Below are 21,784 nucleotides of genomic sequence, written 5' to 3'. Positions count from 1 at the left end.
ACAGGGACAGTGTATAAAAAATGTATCAGACCAGACATTTGAACCAGACTCACTTCTGGGTCAGGATCAGCCGGATCATCTTCTGGTGTGGCACATCCAGCTGCTCCCAGACTGGTTGACAGATAGTTCAGGGAACAAACAGAGCACCTGAGTGTTTCTGTCACCATCAGGTAATACCTGTCAATGTCCAGGATCTCCTGAGCCCTCTTGTGGGCACCCTACCCCGTCAGCTGCTTCCCAAACTGGGCAGGACACCCTGACCTTCCACAGGTGGTAGGGCATCCACACCATCAGCCGATGGGTGAAGAAGCTTTTGGGCGCCTGTGTCTGATGGTAAATAAAGGCTGGGACAGGGGGCTCGTACCGCAGCTTCAAATCTGGTCGCAGTTTGCCAGAGTGAAAGAGGGTGTTGGCAATCCACCTTTGGCCCTGCATAGGGATGGTTGCTCATCTCATCCGGCAACCAGAATGAAGCTGCAGCCCCAGCAGCATCCTGTTTGGAAGACAACAAAAAATAAGAATAATTTCATTGCATAAATAATGGTTACTCTAAAAATCACTTACAAGAAAGCCAGACCAATGAATGGATGCTGCACCCACAGAGGCCACTGCCAGGCTGGTGTTTACAGGAGGGTATGGGGTCCTCACTGGGGATGGAGGAGGAAGAGGAGGGCTAGAGGTCTTCCTAAATTGGGCTCCAGTGAGGTAGACTGTGACCCACCAAAGCGCGATTTAGTGAACAAACGAAACAAAGTTATCTTACAATGCAACACATGCATTATGATTCATACAACACATTCATTACAAAGAAAGCATTCACCATTGACAAACTCAGAGGTGGCTGCAGCTGTTGCAGCAGGGGCCAAGTATGAGGCCACAGATTGGGGGCAGGACAACAACAGCATTTTTAAATACATTACCTTAATGGTGTGGAAGCCACAATTACAGGCCACAGAGTCTCCAAAGAGGGCAGTGACGTCACTGTTAATACTAGCAATCATGAGACATGAGACATAGTAGGTGAACTACTGTAACCCTAGCTGTTACTGTGGCTGATTAACGTGAACTACTCTCTACAGAGAAAAATGAGAAAAGGAGAAACTGACCAGCCTTGTGTCAAACTACAACTATGAACCAAACTGAAACAACAGGAAGTACAATCATGTTAGCAGAAAACAACTTGTCAATGACAGTGAAGTGTAAACATTTGAGACCATTGTAAAAGAGACGTCAGTGGCCCGTACGGGGATCGAACCCGCGACCTTGGCGTTATTAGCACCACGCTCTAACCAACTGAGCTAACCGGCCGTGACGACATATACGTCATCAGACCCGGAAGACTATGCGCTACATTGGTGCTGTCCAGCGGAAAAACAAGAATTAGCTGAAGATTTTTTTTTTACTTACAAAACTGGCGCTTATTTACGCATAGTTAGCCGAGGGAAGTTGAAGGGTTAGCTCGTACTAGCTAAGGAGGACAGATACTCTGTGGTTGTCAGCGAACACCACATTATGTGACCCTGTTGGGAACCTCAGGTTACTGCTGCCAGTTTTTATTAAGGCTTATCATATTTTTATTTTCTATCATATACGTCTGATGAAAACAGTTCAACAACATGAAAACGTGTGGTGACAGGTGATGTTGTTGTTAGTATTATGTGGACACACCTGTGCAGCCCAGTTTCTGCTGTCACGACCATCAAAGGTTTTGACCCTGTATCTAAGTATGATGTTGGCAGCTTTTGGTAACAGTACAAATTGGGACACACAACATGGCGGCTTTGGTGTAACACTTTTGGCCTGAACCGCCTCCCTTGTTAAAGCAGGATGTCACTGCAGTTCTTTGGCTGGGAGGTGATGTATGATGATGAAGCCCAAAGACAGAGGAGTCTACATCACGCACCATGGCACCAGCGTTGCCTGTGCACGGCTCATCGTTGCCAATGGCTTTCAGCAGTCATCAGGAGGCATGCTGGGAAAGGGTGTATATGTCAGCCGTGCTAAAAAAAACAAACAAAAACTTCAGACCATGAGGTCCTTCAGTTAAGTGTGTGCATTTGCTCTATGAAGCATGAGGACAGCCATCGTATGCAGTGCAGAACGCAGAGCTACGACACTTATGTAGCCCCCAGTTGTGGCATGAAAGCCGCGCCCAGCAGCCTAGAGGAAGATTGTGTGTTTGACCCCAAAAGAGTGACGGTCAAGAGCATGGCAAAGGCACCAGACACCGTACTGACAGAGCTTCAGCAGTTTATGGCTAATAGTCTAAGAAATCTGGTGGTTGCAGCATGGCACAGGAGTGGCGGTGCTGCTGTGGATGTGTGTTTACTGTGCGAGAGAAAGACCCAGCAGGGTTCTCCACACGACAAACAACAATGCTGGGGCTGTGGGCAAAACATCTGTACTCTCCCGACTAAGCACATCTGTCCAGTTCATGTCTGACAAATGGTGCTGCTGTGAAACAGAGGAGGAGGATCCAGGTTCATAGGCCTTATATAGCGCAACACGCCGCATAAGTTACTGCACAACATGTCTTGAGGATCTTGGTATATTATCTGTAAAACCTTTATGTCTCACTTGCAGTACTGCTGATGAAAATGAGGCACTGTAGTTAATAATGTTCTAATTTGTATTCCATTCACATCATAAAGATGAGCATGCATTAGGATTATGGGTATTCAAGATGAGACGATCTTTATATACTGAGCAAAGTGCCTTTATTTAAGCCTGAATGTAGACATTGGTTACTTTATATGGAGTTCATTTACTTTATGAGTTCATTTACTTTATGTGGAGTACATTGTGAAATATAGTCATAGCGCTCATGATTTTGATCTAGTGAATTGACTGGATTTCCTGAACACTGTATAATTTGAAACCAGAGAATCACATAAGGCCAGTAAATGTCACATTTATGCTATAATGTCCAGTTTGATATGATTTCATATTTGGCAAAGAGATACAGAAAAAATGGATTGGTGATGACTTCAGCCTTCTGGGCCGCATTATTTCATAGTGATGCACTTTCAGACTTCAGGAGGACGAAGAGGCAAGCAGTGAATGAAACTCCAGCAGTCTTTGATCTCTATTCATTTTGGCATGCTGCAAAAGTACCTGCAGAAAAGATGAGAACATGTGTTCACTATCAAATTTGCGGTTGAAAGCAAACAACCAATGGAAATGTGAAAACAGAAGTTCGAGGTGTTCCAGTTTCATTATCTATGTGGCATCGCCACTTCCACAGAAGTCACGGATGGAAATAGGCATTTCAAGTGAATGTCATCACAAAAATGATTCGATGTGGTGACAGCGCAGGTATGATGCAGCTGTGTGCTCACATTCATTAGTTCCTGGTCGTTTTTTGCATGCAGGTGTCTGAGGAGGTACCAACTGGCCACCTGCACCACGGTCACAGGAAAGTCTTGGGAGGGGACGTATACCAGCCTCTCCAACAGACGCCTTGTTTCCCTGCAGAAGAGCCACAAAGAAATAGGCAAAGGCACATTTAGGAGTGGAATTTGTGTTCTGTGTACTCCTAATTGTGCTGCTTGTGGTGGTTTAAGTGACACCTATGTTCATTTGCTCTTGAAAACATGGAGTTGGATGGCTGCTGGTCATGTTTGCTGTCTAGCTGAAATTAGCTGGCACAGATGTCCCACTTCTGTTTATCTGGGTTGAAAGCCCGTCTGAATCTATAACCAGTCTCTCTGTAGTCCAATATATATGATAAAATGAAACTCCAGCCTTTGGGCCTTTGATATTGTGATTATGCCTGGCACAGAGGACTTCCTGGAGCATCTCTCAAGGAATTTGGCCAGTTCATGATTGGCTCACTCCTTCTCAACACAGCTCTCTTCATTTGAAGAGAGTTTCGTTGGAAGAGAGCTGTGTCTAATTAAGCCTCTTGGCAAGCCTTTTGGGGTAGTGACAGAAGGCTATTATGTCAGGACAGGGAAACTTTGCTTTGTAAATTGCTTTGCAGCTCCAAAACATTTTGAAAACACAGATGGAGATATAAATCTAAAGTTTCACGGATCTTATGAGTCAGCTTATCACTTTAAATAATATATTACACTTAATGTCAATGGGATAAAATCATTCGTATATCTCTATAGACCAATCCACAAACCTGCAACATCAATGTTCTTTTGTACTACCTGCTGCGGTGGAGAGAGGCACTGACCTGGCAGCCATCTTGGTCATGTACTGGAGCAGGGCTTGGAAAAGGAAGGCCATAGGGGATGAACCCAGCTTTAAGACTTCAGTGGTGGCTTCTTGTATCAGGTCCGTCCAGTCCTTTCCTGGGAGACCCGCCTGTGAGGTCAGATCACACAGGGCTAAGAATAAAACTAGCTACAAGAAGCCTCCTCAGAATTAAGTGTTATTTTCATTTATTAAGTTTCCTAACAATGTGTGCAACACCTGCCTGCTTTGTGTCAGTAACTGCTTTGAGAGGAGCAGTGGCTGTGATGTTTAAATTAGATGGCATTAAATGGTAAAAATGGTAAATGGTCTGTATTAATATAGCGCCTTTCTAGTCATTTTTTGACCACTCAAAGCGCTTTTACATTACTTCCTCATTCACACATTATTTATTCAGGATGGCTCTAAGTTGGAGGAGACTATTCATCATTCACACACTGAAGCCATGCTTCAGGAGCAAGTTGGGCTTCAGTGTCTTGCCCAAGGACACTTCGACATGCTGACTCATAGCCAGGGATCGAACCACTCTACCTCTGAGATACAGCCGCTAACAGAATTAGCAAAATGTCAAATAAAAAAAAGAACTGTATTTAATTATTGTAGACAACTATGGGATTTGCTGTCCTGTGAGCAGTGAACTAAAAACCACATCCCCTCCAGCTAAATCACAAAGGCAGCATCTTGTCTTGTTTGTATTTCCACTTGGCCTTGACTGCTGATTCTATAATTATGCTGGACATTCACCCATCTTTCATCTCTTCTACCTTGTTTCTGCTCATGCGACAGGGATGTCGGCAGGAGTTGCCTGTGGCCTTGCGTGTGCCTCCTCTGCTTGTCATTATTGTAAAACATCACATGTCCTTATTGCTGAAACACTACTCCGACAGTGCTCCAGTGAATCAAAAGAAAAACAGTGCCACCATCCGTAAACAGTGCTAAGATTAACCTCTGTTTTGGAATACCAGTACATTTGTAATGTCTAAAATCTTCTTATTCGTGGTCACACTATTGATATAAAATAGCAGTGCTGTAACAGCTATATTTTATCACCCTAGATTTAGTATTATTTTGGATCTGGATTTACATCCTAACTCACCATACAGGGTCCTAGGGCTAGCGAGGCGAGTCGGAGCAGACTGGCTACTTGGCTGCTGTGCAGGCCAAGCTGTGAGGCTAGCTGTAGACTCTGTCTGTAGGCCATGACTGCCTGGACCAGCAGGCCCTGGCTACGATACACCTCAGCCAGCCACTGAGAGGAGAAGAGTGGGAGTAGAGGTGAGAATGGGAGATTTACAGAGAGACAGGTAGGAGAGGGCATATGAAAGGGGAAGGGAGAAGGGCATAGAAAAGATTTTTACAGGAAATGTGAGATCAAGATTAGAAAGAAGATTAAAGGGACCAAGAAGAAAAAGACAGATAAATAATTCACTCATTGAAACCAATGAGTTTACATCTAATAGTCATTGAAAAATATTCTACTGCCTCTTGCTTATAGTAACTCCACCCTCATATTGTGACATTAACCATGGTTACAGTCTGCCAATATGTTCACGGTTCAAAAGAGAGAGCCTGGCTTCTTTGCTGCTTCTCCCCTGCTGCTAGCTGCCATTTGATGTTAAGTGCAGCGACCTGAGGTCTCAAGCATGGCACAATCATGGACCTCATCAATATTCTCAAGCCTTGCTATGTAATAGAGTTTTTTTGGGTTGACTGTTTTTGCTACATATGCATGCCAGCACGAACAATGCTGTATAGAACTGTTGAAAATGTTATGCCAGTGAAGCAACTGGTGCTTCACATTTAAGAGTAATAGCTTGTCTTTAAGTCACTGCAATAAAGAGCATTGGTGTGGTGTGGAGTCCACTTACATGCCATGCTCCAAGGTTGGTGGGGTTCACCATCACGGTGTTGTTTAGTTGCTCTAGCACTGAGTCTGGGAGGACAGTGCCAGCGTTGGACACAAGGAGGCGCTGGCACTGCACCTGTCTCAGTAACAGCATCACCGCTGGGTGATCTGGAGAAACATTCAGCACCTGGGAAAAAGCAGGCAGCGCATGAGGAACACAGCAATGGCAAGAAGAGGCCACACATGAGATCAATCTGAATGCAACTTGTGTTACATCAACTGTGGTAATTTATGTCTGATCAAGTCTAACCCCTCCTACTATGAAGTAAATCAGAGAGTAATGTTGAGCTTTTGTGTCAAAGTGTGTGTGTGTGTTCATTCATATCCCACCTGTGAGCAGAGGGCTTCTGCCTGGTCCAGCTGTCCTCCCAGCATGAGACCACTCACTGCCTGTTGTAGTACCCAGCCCTCCAGAGTCTGGGCCAGAGGGCGCTCTATCTCGTCCACACCATGCACTGGGAGACAGAGAGGTAATGCTTATACATTCACACACAGAATACAATAAAACACATGCGCACCGATGCACACACCTTTCTCAGAAACCACCGACATGAGGATTTGCTCCAGTCCTTGTCTGCAAGGAGCTGACCCTGAAAGATAACAGGAGGTGTTTTCTGTGTGACAGGCGGCCATTAACCCCGCCCAAGTTCCTGGATCATCTGAAAGCAGAGAGAGAAGTGGAAACTCAGATCACAGGGACATTTCACAGTTACTCCTTTAATGGTAGGTGTAAGGTAGATTTGCATTCATTGAATAGAGAAAGACACAACTATGTGGAAGATCAGTTCTCACAGTGGTGTACCATACACAATATTTCATAAGAATTAACCCAAGTAAGAGAAGTGTGTGGGTGTATATGACGTAGTTTGATGCCTTTGTCTGTGTATTTATACCAGGACAGAGCAGCACAGCTCTCTGCATAGTCTTCAGCGCATTCCTGTGACCGTCCACTCCAGAGTGTCTCCCGCTTGCCAGCTGGTTGACTCCACTGTACAACAACGCCCTCTGCAGGCACACAAGTTACATCAGCTCAGTTTAATCACCATATCAGTATTGACTGTACTGTAGCATACAGTGTTGTGAGTATTTGGATGCTAACGTTGCCAAAGTTCAGGCAAAACAACATAATCTAGTACTGAGTTGAATCTGTCATGGCAGTGACAAAGACAATCAAAGAAGACAAAGCCATTTCGACACAATACACAGTCGCTCTTTCACCTTTCCTTGAGTCATACTGGACAAGCAGGCGACATGACCAGCCATCGCTCCGCCCTGGAATACACAACAGACAGCACCATGAACACTTTCACAACAACTGTTAAATGTGTGTGAGTATAATAGATATCCTGGTTTTGTGCTTTGGACATGTGTGTAACGTGTGTGTATGTGTATGCAGCCTTACATTTGCCTTCCTGGGGTAGTATTGTGGTACCAGTCTGGACAGCAGGGCCCACAGAGATGGGTTTCCAGGATTGCTGTAAATAAGACAGAAGAATAGGACAGATAAAGACTCTGTAGAATATGTATCTTATCATATATATAGGCTTTTCCCATGAATTTGTAATTGAGATTTCAGTTAAATATACTGTAGGTCAGTTATTTAACAACAACCTGCACAAATCTGCGTATGCTTTATAGATGCACAGAAACTGATCCAAAACTAATAATAGTAAATTCTGTGATAGGTGCTATCAACCACACTTGCAATATCTTTTATACTGTCTCCCATTTTTTAGTGCAACCTCCCACAAAATGCAACATACAACAAAGTGCAAAAGAACCAATTAATCTGGCCTTCATCAGTAGGATTTCAGGATTTTCTATAGAATTCAAACAAGCACCTGTGTACAGCTCTGGAAGCCTCTCTTTGCACCGCGCTGTAGTTGCCCTGCAGGGCCAGCAAACCGCAGGTGAGCAGGCATCGCTGCTCTGTAACATTCCCAGAAGCAGAGCCTTGCTTCAGTAGCTCAGCCAGGGCAGCAGAAGCTAGTGTAGCATCCCTGTGTACCAATCCCAGGGCACACAAACACAGCAGAGACTCTGAGATTGGCTCCTTTAACATCGAGCTGTCGAGACAAAAAGCAGACTGTTATAGTACAAAACAATGGTTTTGGGAAGCTCCGCAATCTTCAACTTGACAGCTGGCTGTTAAACATAATCACTATTTAATGCAGGAAACGACCACATTTACATGATTTTTTTTGGTTTGGTATTCAGGCATCATAGCTTACAAATGCAATAGTGTTTAGTCACAAGCACTTGATTATCTTTGACTGCATCATATTTCAGCTTTAAACATTTTACATTTTGGAATGAACTGAAAATGAAGACTTGTCAGAAAAAAAAATACATATCAATCAATTAATGTACCACATTTTTAGTTCATGAATAAGGATAAATCATGCAAAACTACTGGTACGGTGTAGATGACACTGTGGGCTCACCATTTAAACAGCAGAGTCTTGGCTGAGTCCAGGTTACCCTGCCGGTGCTGAAGCAGGGCCAGAGCTGTCAAGATGTAAGCCTTCTCCTTCTCACTGGAAGCCACAGCCAGGGCACGTTCATAGGCTGCATTACACACACAAACGTTTATTCACAATCCCTCTGGCCTGCAAGCACATATACAATACATATACTTATTTCAGTGCGTCTCCCTGTCCTCACCGTTGATGCTGTCTGGGATGAGTCCTGCCTTGCAGTAGGCCAGGGCCAGCCCAGTCAGGTCACTGAGCTCCTGCAGTGCTGTAGAATTATAAACATGCACCGCCTCCTCCCACTGGCCTGAGGTGCTGCAAAAGACACAATATGGCATATAAAGAGTTGAGCTTCGGATACGTGGTAAATGTTGTCAAAGATAGTTATAGAAGTATGTGGTAATGAGACAGGGTTGTTACCACAAAGCACGGCCATAGCTGCCCAGAGCAAAAGCCAGCTCTTCTGTTGAGGACATGGACCGAAGCAGTTCAACAGCTCTGAGGAAAGACAGTTAGGATTGAGAGCAGTGAATTGTAAACAAAGATGTACTACACTAAAACATCTTTAGTTTCTCATTCTTTTCTTGGGAGCTGTCTCATCTGTGAGCCTGTAGAGTCAGATAAATACCTTTGGTATGCCTGTAAGGCCTGTCTCTTAAGCTGCAGATGCTCATTCAAGTAGCCAAGCATAATGAAGGCATCAGGGTCAGACTGGATACGCTCTGAAGGAGATGCAAAAGAAACTCCATACATCTGTCTCAAACACGTGACCCAAATACAACCAGGGGATCTGTAGATCCTGCATGCACATCAACACACAAACAGATGCTGTACCTGTGTATTTGCTGAGTGCCACCTGAGCAGCAGAGATGGCGTTCATCTGGACTATGTTGTAGCGGTACAGTTCAGAGTCTCTGTTGCTCTTATCCAGCAGTGTGGAGCACACCCAGTAGGCATAACCTTTCACTCCCTCCATCTGCCGCGGAAAGATGTAGATAAAAAGCAGTGAAAGGTATTATATACACATAGTTAACAACAAAAATCAACTTTACATTTCATTGTAGCATCACCTCTTATTACTTGCTAGTAGTAGTAAAAGGCTTAGAGAGGAAAATTTAGCAGAGTGACAGAGAAAGTTGAAGCCAAGTTTAAACTGTAATTAGCCAGCTAATTAGAGGGGATTACAATAGAAACGCAGTGGATTTGAGAGGTCACGCACATGTGTGCTCAGTTCAGTGGTGTGCCTGAAAAGATCCATGGTGTCGTAGCTTCCCACTCTCTCTGCAATCAGCGCCTGGCAGGAGGACAAAGGGATAAAACATTAGACAAATCATTTAGTCAGATAACGACAAAGCGGTCAAAGACAGAAATTCACTAAACCTTATGAATACTACACTGGTTCTTTTCATCCTATCAAACATTGTACTCATATTTCACATACGTACTAACAGAATCATATATCTAAATACATATATCTGTGTGTGTGTGTATACATTAAATATAAATGGCTTCTCCTACTACTGTACTCATTTTACATTTAATCAGAAACATAATGTGGCCTTGCACCCTGCTCACATGTCTTTCATATTAATTACCATTTCGAAACACTTGGATCATTCCATGTAAACTTAGTTATATTACCAAAATCCCTTTTCTTATTAATTATACTGTTTTGCCTGACGTTGTGTCACATGTGTGCATCTGGAGTACAGGGAACATACATTATGTGTATGTGATAAAGAAGGCTTTGCCCTCATGGTGGTTTTTTACCTGTCCGATCCAGCAGTTGACATAAAGCGGCTCAAGGGACTGGGCAATCTTGAAGGCCTCGTGTGCAAGCTAATAAAATAAGACCAGAGTTTAACAAAGAATGTGTCAGCCATCTATGACAAAAACAAAAAGACAGCTGATCACACACACACCTCTATGTTGTCCTTCTTCAAATACAGGGTACCGAGGTTGGTCCAAGCAACAACATTCTGTAATGAAATAAGAAAAAGTCATATAAAACATCACAATATTTCCTTACAATAATATTTATCACCTGAACAAATGTGCAGTACGTACATTAGGTTCAACTTGTACGGACTTGATGAAGCAATGTTGAGCCAGAGCGAAGTTTTCAAGACCTGACGTGACAGAAAGAAAGTGACATTACATTAGTTCTTGTTCCTATGCAATAAAAGAGAAGAGTAGTGTGATTTGTTCTTTTATTGAGGCCACTTTTCTCACTGTGTATGCTGAGCGTTTGGAAAATACCAAATGATGTCAGTCCTTTTAAGCAGCGACATAAAACAGATGACTGCAGCTCTTTGTATTATGACAGTAGGTCTATGTTGATAATTTTTAAGAGCAAAGCATTGGGAGTAAAATAAATGAAAAGGCTTTTGCTCTGAAACATTTTGAAATAAAATGTTTTATTATGAACTCAGGGTGAAAACACTCTACAGCAACAATCCAACAAAGAATAAAGTAATCTAGTTAGAAGATGCAGTCAAAGGTGCACTTAAAACAGAGCTTTTTTCACCAATGAAATACTGATGGGTCATCGGTCTGTCTATCGGATGGGCTAGACCGCTATTATTTACAAGAGTGAGGCATATCATTACCTTTGCTCATGGATACCACTCCCAAGGCAGTCCAATAGCTATGATTTCCACTGTCCATCATGATGGCCTTTTTTAGACACTGAGAGGAGATAGAAACTCTTTAAAGACCACCTCTGGGAGCAGACAATGCAACACTGTTGTTGTGCAGGGTTCTGTGAATTACCTGCTGAGCCTTTTCCAGGAGCAGAGATGGGGAGCTTTGGTCTCCCTCTGTAGGGCAGGGGAGGCTGGACTGGCGGTAATAGTTGAGTCCTAGGTCATACCAAAGACTCGGGACCTCAGACATCAGCTTCAAGGCACGGGCATAACACCTGCAGACAAAAACATGCTCTTAATGTCCAGGGTTTTGATTTGATGATGGGCAGGCACGGTACCCAAAGGCAACAAAAACACCATTATGCCATTAAGGCTATTCAATCTCAACGTTTTTGTCAGTGTGCTGATGTTATAAATGCATGATTTGACATTGTAGAAATGGTAGGGACAACTCAGAAAACATATGTGCCTGTTTGTGCTCATACCTCTCACCGACTTTCAGTGTCTGGGCCTGGTTCAGTGTGTGGCTCTGGGTGTTGGGCTCTACGCCAACCAGCAGGGCCGGCACTACAACCTGGGCTCTGTTTGGGGACACGGTGCTGACTGCGGAGCAAGCATCTCCCAGCAGCTTCCACAAACAAGACAGGTCTGGACGCAGCTCCACTGCTCTGATAAGCACAGAAGTATGAAAAGGTAGATCAGTGAAATACAGACAAAACGGTCTGAGTGATACTGACATGTAATGAGTCACATTATTTCAATTTACAGAATAAACAAATGTCTAATGTTTACCTGAACAGGTTCTTTATGGCTTGCTGAATGAGGTCAATGGCTCCCCCATCTCTGCAGTCTTCCATCAAACTTTTTGCCAGAGACAGCTGGCATTCCCCAAGACCTGAACAACAGATCATACTAATCTGATCAAATGCTCAGGTTCAGATACCAGACTCAGAGGTCTTGGATACACTGATTCAAGCACCTACCTTTCAGAGCAGGAACATAGTCCTGCTGCGCTGTGATCTGTAGGTACTCTGCAACCGCCTCCTTGAACTTGCCCAGGGTCTGTTTGATTGCAGCAGCCTGGTAGACACTGTATATAGAGGAGGGTTGAAGCTGATGGGCCTTACCAAAGGCCTTCAGAGCAGCTGTGAAGCTCCGGCGGTTTAGGTAGGCCTCACCTAAACACTCCCAACACACCCAGTCCTCTGGATCTGCTCTCAGAGCTGCCTGCAGACTATAAAACACATATTAAATGGTCAAAAATGCTCATAAACGTAAAATACCATTGATAATATAGAAAAATTCCAAAGAATTAAAGTAATACATTGAATTGAAACTCTTACTCAGCTGTAGCTTGTTGATGCTCTCCGACCTTCAGGTAATACAACCCTTGCCTCATCCAAGCCCATTTAGCTGAGCCTGGAGTGGCTTTCTCAATCACTGACTGAAGCAGTGCTAAGGCGGTGTCCTACAGCATTGAGGGAAGAAGACAGAAAGGGAGGATAGGGAAAAGACGAGCACAGAAAGGGTCAAGACAAGAGAGAGGCACCTGTGAGGAAACACCATGACAAAATGCCAACACCACACTTGAGCGCTGTGGCTTTTTAGAGTTCGTATCTGTTTGCGAACAAATCCACTCACCATATCGCCCTGCTCCATACTGAGATCAACTGAGGCAGCTCCAGACTCGGCATCATTGTCGTCCAACTCAAAGGCCTTCTTATAGCAGCCCCGTGCCCGGCCATGATCATTAGCCACCTCCCGGTAATAGTGTCCAAGGTATCGGAATACACAACCAAGGTGTGGGTCTAACTTTGCAGCCTGAAACAAACAAATTAAGCACTTGACTCAAGGCAATAAAATGATTAAGACATTTCACAAATGAGAATGGAGGATCACTATTTTATAAATTAGATTTTTTTTTTTAAATGAATACATAGTGCCATACAACCAACCTAACAAATGTTCCAAAATTTCGACATCATGTGCACTAACCTTGAGCAAATATGTATGGGCTTTGCTCCTGTCTTTACGGGTCTCTTCTCCCATGTCCCAGTAGAGTTGTCCCAGCAAGAAATAATACTCTGCACAGTGTGGGCTCTGGCTGGTCGCCTCCAGGAAGCTAAACAACATAAGAGTGAGAGAGAAAAGTTCACTGAGGAGAACTACACTTTGTCTCAACACACAAATGGATGATTTGATTTTACCTTGATTTACAAAAATGGAGAGCCACAGATTAAAAACATGCAAAAACAAAACACGCAGTTTTTACCTCTCCTCTGCAAGCTGCTGCTGGCCCTGAGCCAGCTGTGAAAATCCCCTCAGCACAAACGCCTGGGCCAGGTTAAGGTTTGAGGCCAGCAGCTCTGACGACACCTAGACAGAAAAGTTTACTGTGCATAAATCCATCTTGTGTCTAATACAAGGGATCCTTTTGTTATTTTCCATATATGTAAAAACAGGACAGAAATGTATCTCTAGTCATTATTATTACTGTTATTATCAAGTGTTCAATTCTGAAAAAATATAATAAATCAGACATCCTCACAGACAGAATTCAGTAAGTAAAAGGTTTTTTTAACCTCAAGTGCTTGATCAACTTTTCCCTTATTAAGGTACGCACGTCCCTTCAGAGATACCAGAACTGGATCTTTTTCAGCATCTGGGATCTAAAAAAAAAACAGATAAGACAACAAAAATAGATTATATTTACTTTGACACTACAAAGTGCTACACGTCTCCATACTAAATGTAGATAAATAAAATGTTTAAATGCTGAATTACTTAATACCAAACTAACTAACAAGGAAATGCTAATGTAAAGTACATACAACATGCTGAATGAACAGAACATGAGTTAATCATACTACCTGTGAAAATGCCTCCAAAGCCTGGTCCGCAGCCTTCTCTCCTCCACTCCTGACTAAAGCCTCTAGTTTCAGCGTAAGCAGTTTGACCCTCAGCTCCTTGTCTCCAGACACACACACGGTCACACCTAACAGAGCCAGACAGTGAAGTTCATTATCTGCTTCAGGGACTAGAGCCAACTGCCTTTTGAAGATGGTTGTAAACATCAATATTTCATTAACAAATTCCTCTGTTTTTTTTAATTAACTGTTGATGAAGTCTGACTGACGTATTTTTCTGGACTAGCTGAATCAGTGACTTACATGCTGTTGCAAGGTCATCTGGCTAAACATACCTTGGGAGCAGGATACAGCACTGTCTGAGTATCTGTGCATTTTAAACTGAGTTTGAGCCAGACTGCACCATCCTGTACTGGAGCTCATTTTCTTCAACCCTGATAAAACAGAAGCGACACACCATGGGAACGTGCACGAACGTGCTCAATTACAGAGATAGTCATTTACATTAAGAATTGAATACATTCTTTCTTAAAGCACAAACTCACCTTGTGCAAGGCTCTTAATGGCATCTTTATACCTTCCTTCTTCAAGCGCTTTTGTGCCCAGACCCAAGTGACCTAATCCACTGTCAGGGACCAGATCCAGGAGCCGGGAGAAACAGCTGACTGCATCCTCATTCTGAAACCCTTCAGATAAAAACACAACATGTATCAGGAGTGAATCTGAATGCCTGTAAGTAACACTATTGTATTTTATTGACTAAAACTCTTAAATACCTGCAAATCACTCATGTGTCTTTATACATTTAATGAACAAGACAACAGTATTTACCTGTTTTGAGGTAGTGAGAACAAAGGACTTCAAGAGGATAACTTTGTTTGGGGTAGAGGGACAGCATGGACTCACATGCCTCTTTCATTTTGGCTTCTTCTTGTGGCAGCTACAATAAGGGAGAGATTCATGATGAGCAGAAAATTAAAAAAGCATGAGACGGCCTACTTTTAATATTTTTGATGGACATGGACACATTCTAATTGTCCTTGAATTTTCTCTGGTGGTGACACAGACATAAAACAAGGTGCACTTACTCCTGAAAGACATCTGACATAGTCAGCTGAGACCTTCTGGTGTTCCTCTCCTGGCACAGGATCTATGAGAACCATGGCTTTCTCAAATGCTGTGATTAACTGATGACCACAAACAAACAAAACAGTTACCAAAAGGCTGATGGCATAGAGATTTTAAGCAAAGTATGACCTTTACTTAATCAGTCTGTGGGAGAAATTGGGGCTTCAGACTTCTACAAGGCCAGGCGAACATGCCGACAAAAATTGAAAAGATACACTGCTATCTTACATGCTGTTGAGTTTCACTGTCCTGCTCTTCCACTTTAAGGCAGTCCGAAAGGAGTTGGGTCATCTGTTGCCATAGCTGCAGTAGCTCTTTCTTGTCCACAGCCTCTTCCTCCTTCAGCTGAATGAGCTGCAGCCAAACTGTTGCTAACTGTGTGCAAATATGCAAATGCATTTTAATGTGTGAAAAGAACACAACAGTCTTTTGTCCATTACACACATGTCCAATTAAATTACATACCTTTGAATATTCTTTGTCAGTCTGATAGATATCTGACAGCTTTCTGATCACCTCATAACATTTAGTTTTGTCAGAGCTGTTGACGGAGAACATAATGAGAATCAATAACATCACAAATCAAATAACTAGAAATAAACTAGAAATCAGGTGGTGGGCGCAAGAAAATATCATCACAACTTCCTTTGCAGTTTTAAGAAAGATGCTTTTCCATATGTTACCTTGCATACAGCTCAACAAGCTTTTCATAGATGTTTGGTAGCTCAACTTTGAAATCCCACTGGTCAGTCTTCTCATAAAGATTGGCCAAGCCCTAAAACACAAACGCATCTATATGACACATGCAATACATAATGGGCTTGGGGAGGACAATTGTGTAACAATATGCAGCACCTGCAGTACAAATGAACACATATCAAATGACTGTGTCCTGAACAGTGGCATCCAGGTGGACATTAATTTCCCCATCTTACCTGCCATGCCAGTAGCTGCTCAGGCTCCAGCTCCACGGCCTTTTTATAAGCTGTCTGTGCCTGATCAGGTTGCTCGAGCTCACTGGCTGCCAAGCCGATGAACACCCATGCATTATAATTGTTCTTCTCTAGTTTCAAAACAGCCTGAAATCACATTGAAGAGAGCAAAGTCAACTGTGTGTACATCTCTGTTCTCTCTCATTCAGTACCCATAGTTCTTAGGGGGGTTTGAACCTAAGATACTGTACCTTGCAGTATTTTAGAGCCTCTTTGAACTCTTTGTTTTTTATAGCCTCTCTGGCACTTTTCAGTGCCGTTTTCACTTCTTTACTGGACATCGTGTAATTATCTGAGTGAAACAAGGAGACATACAGAAACAAACATTCAAACAATGACGAGTCCAAACTTATAGTAAGAAGCCATATACTTAGATGGATGAACTTGCTTCATTCAAGGCGTCTGTATGGATTATTTGTGAGCTAACTAGTAAACGCTAACAGTATCCATGTTAACCTATACTAAACCACAAATGTTTGCAATGCTTGTTGAGTAGCGGTAATGGGCCTTATTTTATTTTAAGTTACCAGCTGACTTGGTGGTAACCTCTTCAGTTATATTAGTTAACGTTTCTATCAACTGTAGTTAGCAGTGTTAGCTAGCTACATACAATTTAGCATTAGCTGTGAACAAGTCAACTATGTACTTCAGGATGAGAACTGACTTCAGACCTTCACTGACATATAACAGGTTGTTTATTCAGTTGGTTAAAGTGTCACCCAGGTAGGTTTTGTTAATGTAAACAAAAGTTGGCTGGACTCACTGTTTACGTTGACACCCAGCTCTGCTCCAGGGGGCGACACGGAAGTGAAAAGGAAGCAGCCACTGAATTTTCAAAATAAGGTCGGTCCACTTCAGTGTGCGTGTACAAGCAAAAATCACAACAACGATACACAGATCACATTACAAGGAAGCTTTCTATAAAAGTATTAATACAAAAGATTGGATGCTCTAATCCAATACAGGGAGGTGTATTCTATGTGACCTGTGTACTAATAATTTCTGGTACTGTTATGGAGTCACTGCTTCACATGCATGTGTCCAATAACTACTTTCAATGAAAATTCACAAATGTTTTTTTAATCATAATGCCTAATCACGTGTATTAGTGCAACTGAAAAGAAGCTCTGATGAGGTGTCTACATTAAAACTCTTCAGACAATCCAAAGTTTCACTGTCTTTATTTACAATACATAAATGGAAATTGACCATAGATGCTAAGGGCTTCTGACAAGCCAAAAATAAAAAGGAGTCGTCTTTAAATACATACAGCATTGGAGTAAGGAACACACATGCTGACCATTTGATGATTTTTTTATGTATTGCCATTAATTTGTTGTTTAGGCTTGAAAAACAACTAGAAGATGCAAATTTTAAGTTTCCTTTGCACAGACTTTGTCTCTGTGTCTTTTTACATAGAATAACATCACCCCTTGTGGTTAAATTGAGACATGATGCATGATTTCACAGTGTGTGTGTGTGTGTGTGTGTGTGTGTGTGTGTGTGTGTGTGTGTGTTAGACATGATCCTCATATGCTCCTCATATCTTCATTCAGATTTCAAACTTCTCGCCCTGGAGGCAGAAGTCTGCCCATCCTCTCACAATGACACAATCACCTCCAGGCAGCACACATCCCCAATACCACTGCCCTCCTGAGCCATGCAGCCACTCATGAATTGTCAAATATGTGGCATAAAAGTCAGTTTAAGTTTGAGTCCAGCTCAAAACACAGACACCTAAAAGTGAATCATTATAACCATTAAAAAATATCATACAGACCCATAGAGCCACTTTTCAATAGCTCTCTCATTGGCTAATGCATCTTTTTGCCAGTCCACGTGCCACCTGAGGTTAGCAATGACCTGGCTGTAGTTTCTCCCCAAACTGTGGCTCCAGGCTCCAAATGCTTTTTTATTGTAGAGATGGACGATTGAAGAGACTTTTGGATAGTCTACAATGCTACGCAGCAGCTTGTCCAGATGCACCCGCACATCTGGGAATTTGAGAACTACGTTATGAAGCTCCTCCTTGTCCAGAGTTAGATCTGCAAAACACAAAACACAGACTCTGAGATTTGTGTTTGTTCTTTTCTTCTTAAAAAGCAGATACGGAGTGAGTGATTACAGTTTGGTTTCTGAAGGTATGAACTCACCGAAAAGCTGTGGGGGGACACTCAGGCCATCTGCATAAGCAATATATTTCCACCGGCCACTTCTCAGCATGTATGTGGAAGCATTGACGTTACAACCATGATATTCACTCAGAACCCAGTCTGAACGTTGCTTCTGGGAAAAAGCGCTGGCCTTGGACAGCAGAGGAAGGAGCGAATGGCCACTGAGGGCACCTACTGCTGAAACGCCAGCAATGTCTGCAAAAGACAAAAGTGTGTTACATCAAGTTAAAATACTAATATTGAAATCTACTGATGCTTTTATTCTGTTGCTTCTACTGATGGTAGACAGACGCTTAAAATCCCCCCACATCTTGTCCACTGTAATGCTGTTATTCTACCTTTTAACAGACATTTTAATGATTTCTAATGTTTAAGTTTAATCCTGTGTTTTCTGTCTATTTCATTACCCAGCACAGTGGGATAGAGATCAACCAAAGACACAAGCTGGTTGACCTTCAGGCTAGACATCAGCCCAGGCCCCATGATCAGCAGGGGAACATGGGAGCTGCCTTCAAACATTGACATCTTGTAGAACTGCCGGTGCTCCATGGCTAGCTCTCCGTGGTCAGCCGTAAAGATCACCACAGTGTTGTTAAGCAGGCCAGTCTCTCTCAGAGCTGAAATCACCTGACCTGGTGGGACAGAGGAGGTGGGAGGCACGGGGTGAGCATTGAGCTGCTGCTGGATTTTAACTGATTCACTGAAGTCAACTAACCCAGCATGGCATCAGCCTCAGCACACATTGCATAGTAGAAGGCCCTTATGCTTTTGACTTCCTCCTCAGTGAAATCACCACTGCAGTTTTTGGTGAAGGTGGAGTAGAAGTCGACAGGGTGCATGGCAGCCATAGGCAGCCATTTAGGAGCAGTGATGAGCTCAGAAGACACCTGTGTGTGTGTGTGTGTGTGTGTGGGGGGGGTAAAATAAGAAGCAGATTTTTAGTGATTTATATAAAAACATACAAAGTAATTCTGCAATAATGAAGAAAACAGGGGGGGAAAGCGTGCCTTTTGCAGCCAGTATGGTGAGGTAAGGAAGGTGGATCCTCCTGCGGTGGGTCCCAATGATTCAGTTTTGTAGGGGTGAGGTAAATTGAGGCCAAGATAAAGAGCGAAGGGCTGTTGTGGGGACGCAGCTCTCTGGTGGATCCACTGTGTAGCCGCATCTGTGTTTTTCCAATCTACTCTCATGATCCTTTCTGTTGACATGTTCCCAACAAGCTGCGTAACGGGCCGGCCCTCTTGACGCAGGAGGAACTGAACATCTCGCGTCCAGGCCTCGACTCGATTACTGCAGAAGTTGAACAAACACACACAAATACCAAAAAGATGAAGGCAGACATAGGAAAATGTGAAGTGGGTAGAAACACACAGGCATCCAAAAAGATGATTCACACTGTTCTGGAAAGTAGCTGCCCACATGCTCAGTATGTTACATCTATCTTAGTTTGGTGAACAGGGATAAGAAAAGCTTGGTGAAGATGTATTCTTATCTGACAACACACTTATCTCACATACAGACACATCTTTACATACACTTTTCTCAGTATGTGCCTACCTGACAGAGTGACTCCCTGAGGTGTAGTCCAGCTTGCCCATCATCTTGGTAACATACCCATTTGCCCCCAGCAAATCCATCCACGTTGTCGCATTAGCATCGAGGCACTTGTAGTTGTTCCATGCCTGAGTGAGGTGAACAAACTGACCGCTCCACATTGCTGAGAACAAAGATCAAACGGTTGAAATGCATTTTATTACTCCACCTTTATTACCATCTTAAGAACCACAATTTCTTTCTAGTTGCCCCAGTGGCTTTTATTGGGTAACTTACCTGCTCTTGAGGGGCAGCAGATGGGCGAGTTGGTGTAAGCATTGTGGAAGGTACTACCAAGCTGTCTGAGGTAGTTTATGTATGGCAGCCGCACAACTCTGCTGCCAGGATCAAATGTCAATCGCCCATCCTGCACAAAGAGGAAAATGTATATTTAGACCACAGGCCACTGAGATACAGTCAAACAAAGATACCATGAGAAAAATTAAGCATCTCTGTATGGTGTTGAGCTATAGGCCTGTTCTCCCTGCTTTAAGATAAGATAAGATAAGATAACATAAGATAAGATAACATAACATAAGATAACATAAGATAAGATATTCCTTTATTAGTCCCACGATGGAGAAAAGTACAATGTCACAGCAGACAGGAAGAGATATCAAAATATGTACAGCTAAGACAGAGGAAGTATAAAAATAGAAACAATACAATATACATAGGGGGAATATAAAAAGCTAATTCATTGCATGCAGAAGTAGGACACTGTAGCTTACTGTAACTTATCCCATACTTACAAATGCATCACTCATCACCATCACAATGTTGGGCCTGATTCCATTTCTGCTCAAACATGGGCCATAAATTTGAAACAGAACAATCAAAGCCAACACTCCTGGTTTCATGACTGCGTTTCACTTCCTTCTTCAAATCTGGTGACGTGCTGCTGCATAAAGAAGAGATTCATCAGAGAGGGCATTCAACAACTGTTCCTGTTTGACTCTTTCTACTTTCGAGCCTGAGCGACTTCATGTAAACATCCCGGTGGCGCTTTCAAAATAAGAGCTTCCTTGTTTAATGTCAAACGAAGCAGTCCAGCGAAACAAAATAAAATCCAATCCAACAAAAATAATATTCAAGACCTATCACCACAGTCACCAATAATTAAAAAAATAATAATCGGAGTGGGGGAAAAAAAGCTTAAAATGAGGATAGACAAATTTTCCAAACATGTAATGACAAAGTCAAACCTCTAGAAGGCAGCATTCATCTTTTAACTTAACATCAGTGCAGCAGCATTGTGTTGATCTGCCATAATCACACCTGTTTAGTAACACCATCAGGAGGATGGGTGTGTGTCTGTGTTTAGGAGAAACTAAATATTTCGTCAGGCTAATAAATGATGACATTAAATTACACATCATATGACTGCAACTGATACACTTTTTGAATCACTGGGAGCAGCATGATATATGATTTATAATTCGTTCGCTATTCAATTGTTTTAAATGATCTGGTTGTAAATAAACAGTCCAGTGTTAATCAGATGCCACAGAATAGAGTTGCTGCAGGTCTTCCAACCATGAACAGACTGAGTACAGACTTTAACAGGCCTACTTTCTGTTACATAAAGCTCATTATCATCAAATCATATCGCTGAATTGATGTGCTGCCAATAATCACAGTGACTCAAACCTGAACTGACCGTTTTGCAGTCATGAATAGTTCGCTGAAAGCTCGGTGGTGTTCAACAGGTGATGCTGCAGCTCGCTGCAGCGGCCTTGACGGCCACCAGGTGGCGTGTTGAGCCTCAGAGTTGTTTTTCCTGCAAACCGTGCATTCAACAC

General features: G+C 42.8%; 2 protein-coding genes and 1 non-coding gene across 3 annotated transcripts; all 3 read right to left on the bottom strand.

The window, feature by feature from the left end:
• Positions 1–1,234: 1,234 nt before the first annotated feature.
• trnai-aau (transfer RNA isoleucine (anticodon AAU)) lies at positions 1,235–1,308 on the bottom strand. The gene has a single exon. It is a non-coding gene; the product is annotated as a tRNA-Ile (tRNA).
• A 1,429-nt stretch (positions 1,309–2,737) lies between these two features.
• skic3 (SKI3 subunit of superkiller complex) lies at positions 2,738–17,005 on the bottom strand. Its single transcript, XM_070833777.1, has 41 exons — positions 16,979–17,005; positions 16,407–16,507; positions 16,159–16,302; positions 15,907–15,998; positions 15,689–15,764; positions 15,452–15,598; positions 15,184–15,282; positions 14,927–15,035; positions 14,641–14,781; positions 14,431–14,529; positions 14,099–14,223; positions 13,811–13,897; positions 13,501–13,604; positions 13,224–13,350; positions 12,870–13,049; positions 12,572–12,696; positions 12,212–12,462; positions 12,021–12,123; positions 11,714–11,896; positions 11,356–11,503; positions 11,193–11,271; positions 10,651–10,712; positions 10,506–10,562; positions 10,354–10,422; positions 9,803–9,877; positions 9,418–9,559; positions 9,212–9,305; positions 9,004–9,081; positions 8,774–8,898; positions 8,554–8,677; positions 7,951–8,175; positions 7,512–7,584; positions 7,328–7,381; positions 7,003–7,114; positions 6,640–6,768; positions 6,440–6,564; positions 6,072–6,236; positions 5,300–5,452; positions 4,184–4,314; positions 3,339–3,468; positions 2,738–3,114 (listed from the first exon to the last, which is right to left on the bottom strand). Exons 2-41 carry the CDS (start codon positions 16,494–16,496, stop codon positions 3,034–3,036), a joined length of 4,713 nt encoding a protein of 1,570 aa, XP_070689878.1. The 5' UTR covers positions 16,497–16,507; positions 16,979–17,005; the 3' UTR covers positions 2,738–3,033.
• A 520-nt stretch (positions 17,006–17,525) lies between these two features.
• On the bottom strand, positions 17,526–20,942 carry arsk (arylsulfatase family, member K). The gene is made up of 8 exons (XM_070833931.1): positions 20,735–20,942; positions 20,220–20,349; positions 19,947–20,106; positions 19,397–19,679; positions 19,105–19,276; positions 18,797–19,021; positions 18,369–18,584; positions 17,526–18,260 (listed from the first exon to the last, which is right to left on the bottom strand). Exons 1-8 carry the CDS (start codon positions 20,840–20,842, stop codon positions 17,986–17,988), a joined length of 1,569 nt encoding a protein of 522 aa, XP_070690032.1. The 5' UTR covers positions 20,843–20,942; the 3' UTR covers positions 17,526–17,985.
• Positions 20,943–21,784: the final 842 nt, after the last annotated feature.

This window comes from Pempheris klunzingeri, chromosome 7 (assembly GCF_042242105.1).
Source record: "Pempheris klunzingeri isolate RE-2024b chromosome 7, fPemKlu1.hap1, whole genome shotgun sequence".
Classification (NCBI taxonomy): Eukaryota; Metazoa; Chordata; class Actinopteri; order Acropomatiformes; family Pempheridae; genus Pempheris; species Pempheris klunzingeri.
Note: the sequence above shows the minus strand (reverse complement) of the source record. Positions and strands in the feature narration are given on the sequence as shown.

What these genes read in the sequence shown, in the direction of transcription:
- skic3 (XM_070833777.1), bottom strand. Translation starts at nt 16,496, where the DNA reads ATGTCCAGTAAAGAAGTGAAAACGGCACTGAAAAGTGCCAGAGAGGCT. An exon ending in TGAAGAAGGACAACATAGAG is followed by an intron (nt 10,423 to 10,505) that starts GTGTGTGTGTGA and finishes TTATTTTATTAG; the next exon opens with CTTGCACACGAGGCCTTCAA. An exon ending in ATGACCAAGATGGCTGCCAG is followed by an intron (nt 3,469 to 4,183) that starts GTCAGTGCCTCT and finishes GCTCTTCTGCAG; the next exon opens with GGAAACAAGGCGTCTGTTGG.
- arsk (XM_070833931.1), bottom strand. Translation starts at nt 20,842, where the DNA reads ATGAAACCAGGAGTGTTGGCTTTGATTGTTCTGTTTCAAATTTATGGC. An exon ending in TGGTGATGAGTGATGCATTT is followed by an intron (nt 20,350 to 20,734) that starts GTAAGTATGGGA and finishes CTCTTTGTGCAG; the next exon opens with GATGGGCGATTGACATTTGA. An exon ending in TCAGGGAGTCACTCTGTCAG is followed by an intron (nt 19,680 to 19,946) that starts GTAGGCACATAC and finishes CAACTTCTGCAG; the next exon opens with TAATCGAGTCGAGGCCTGGA.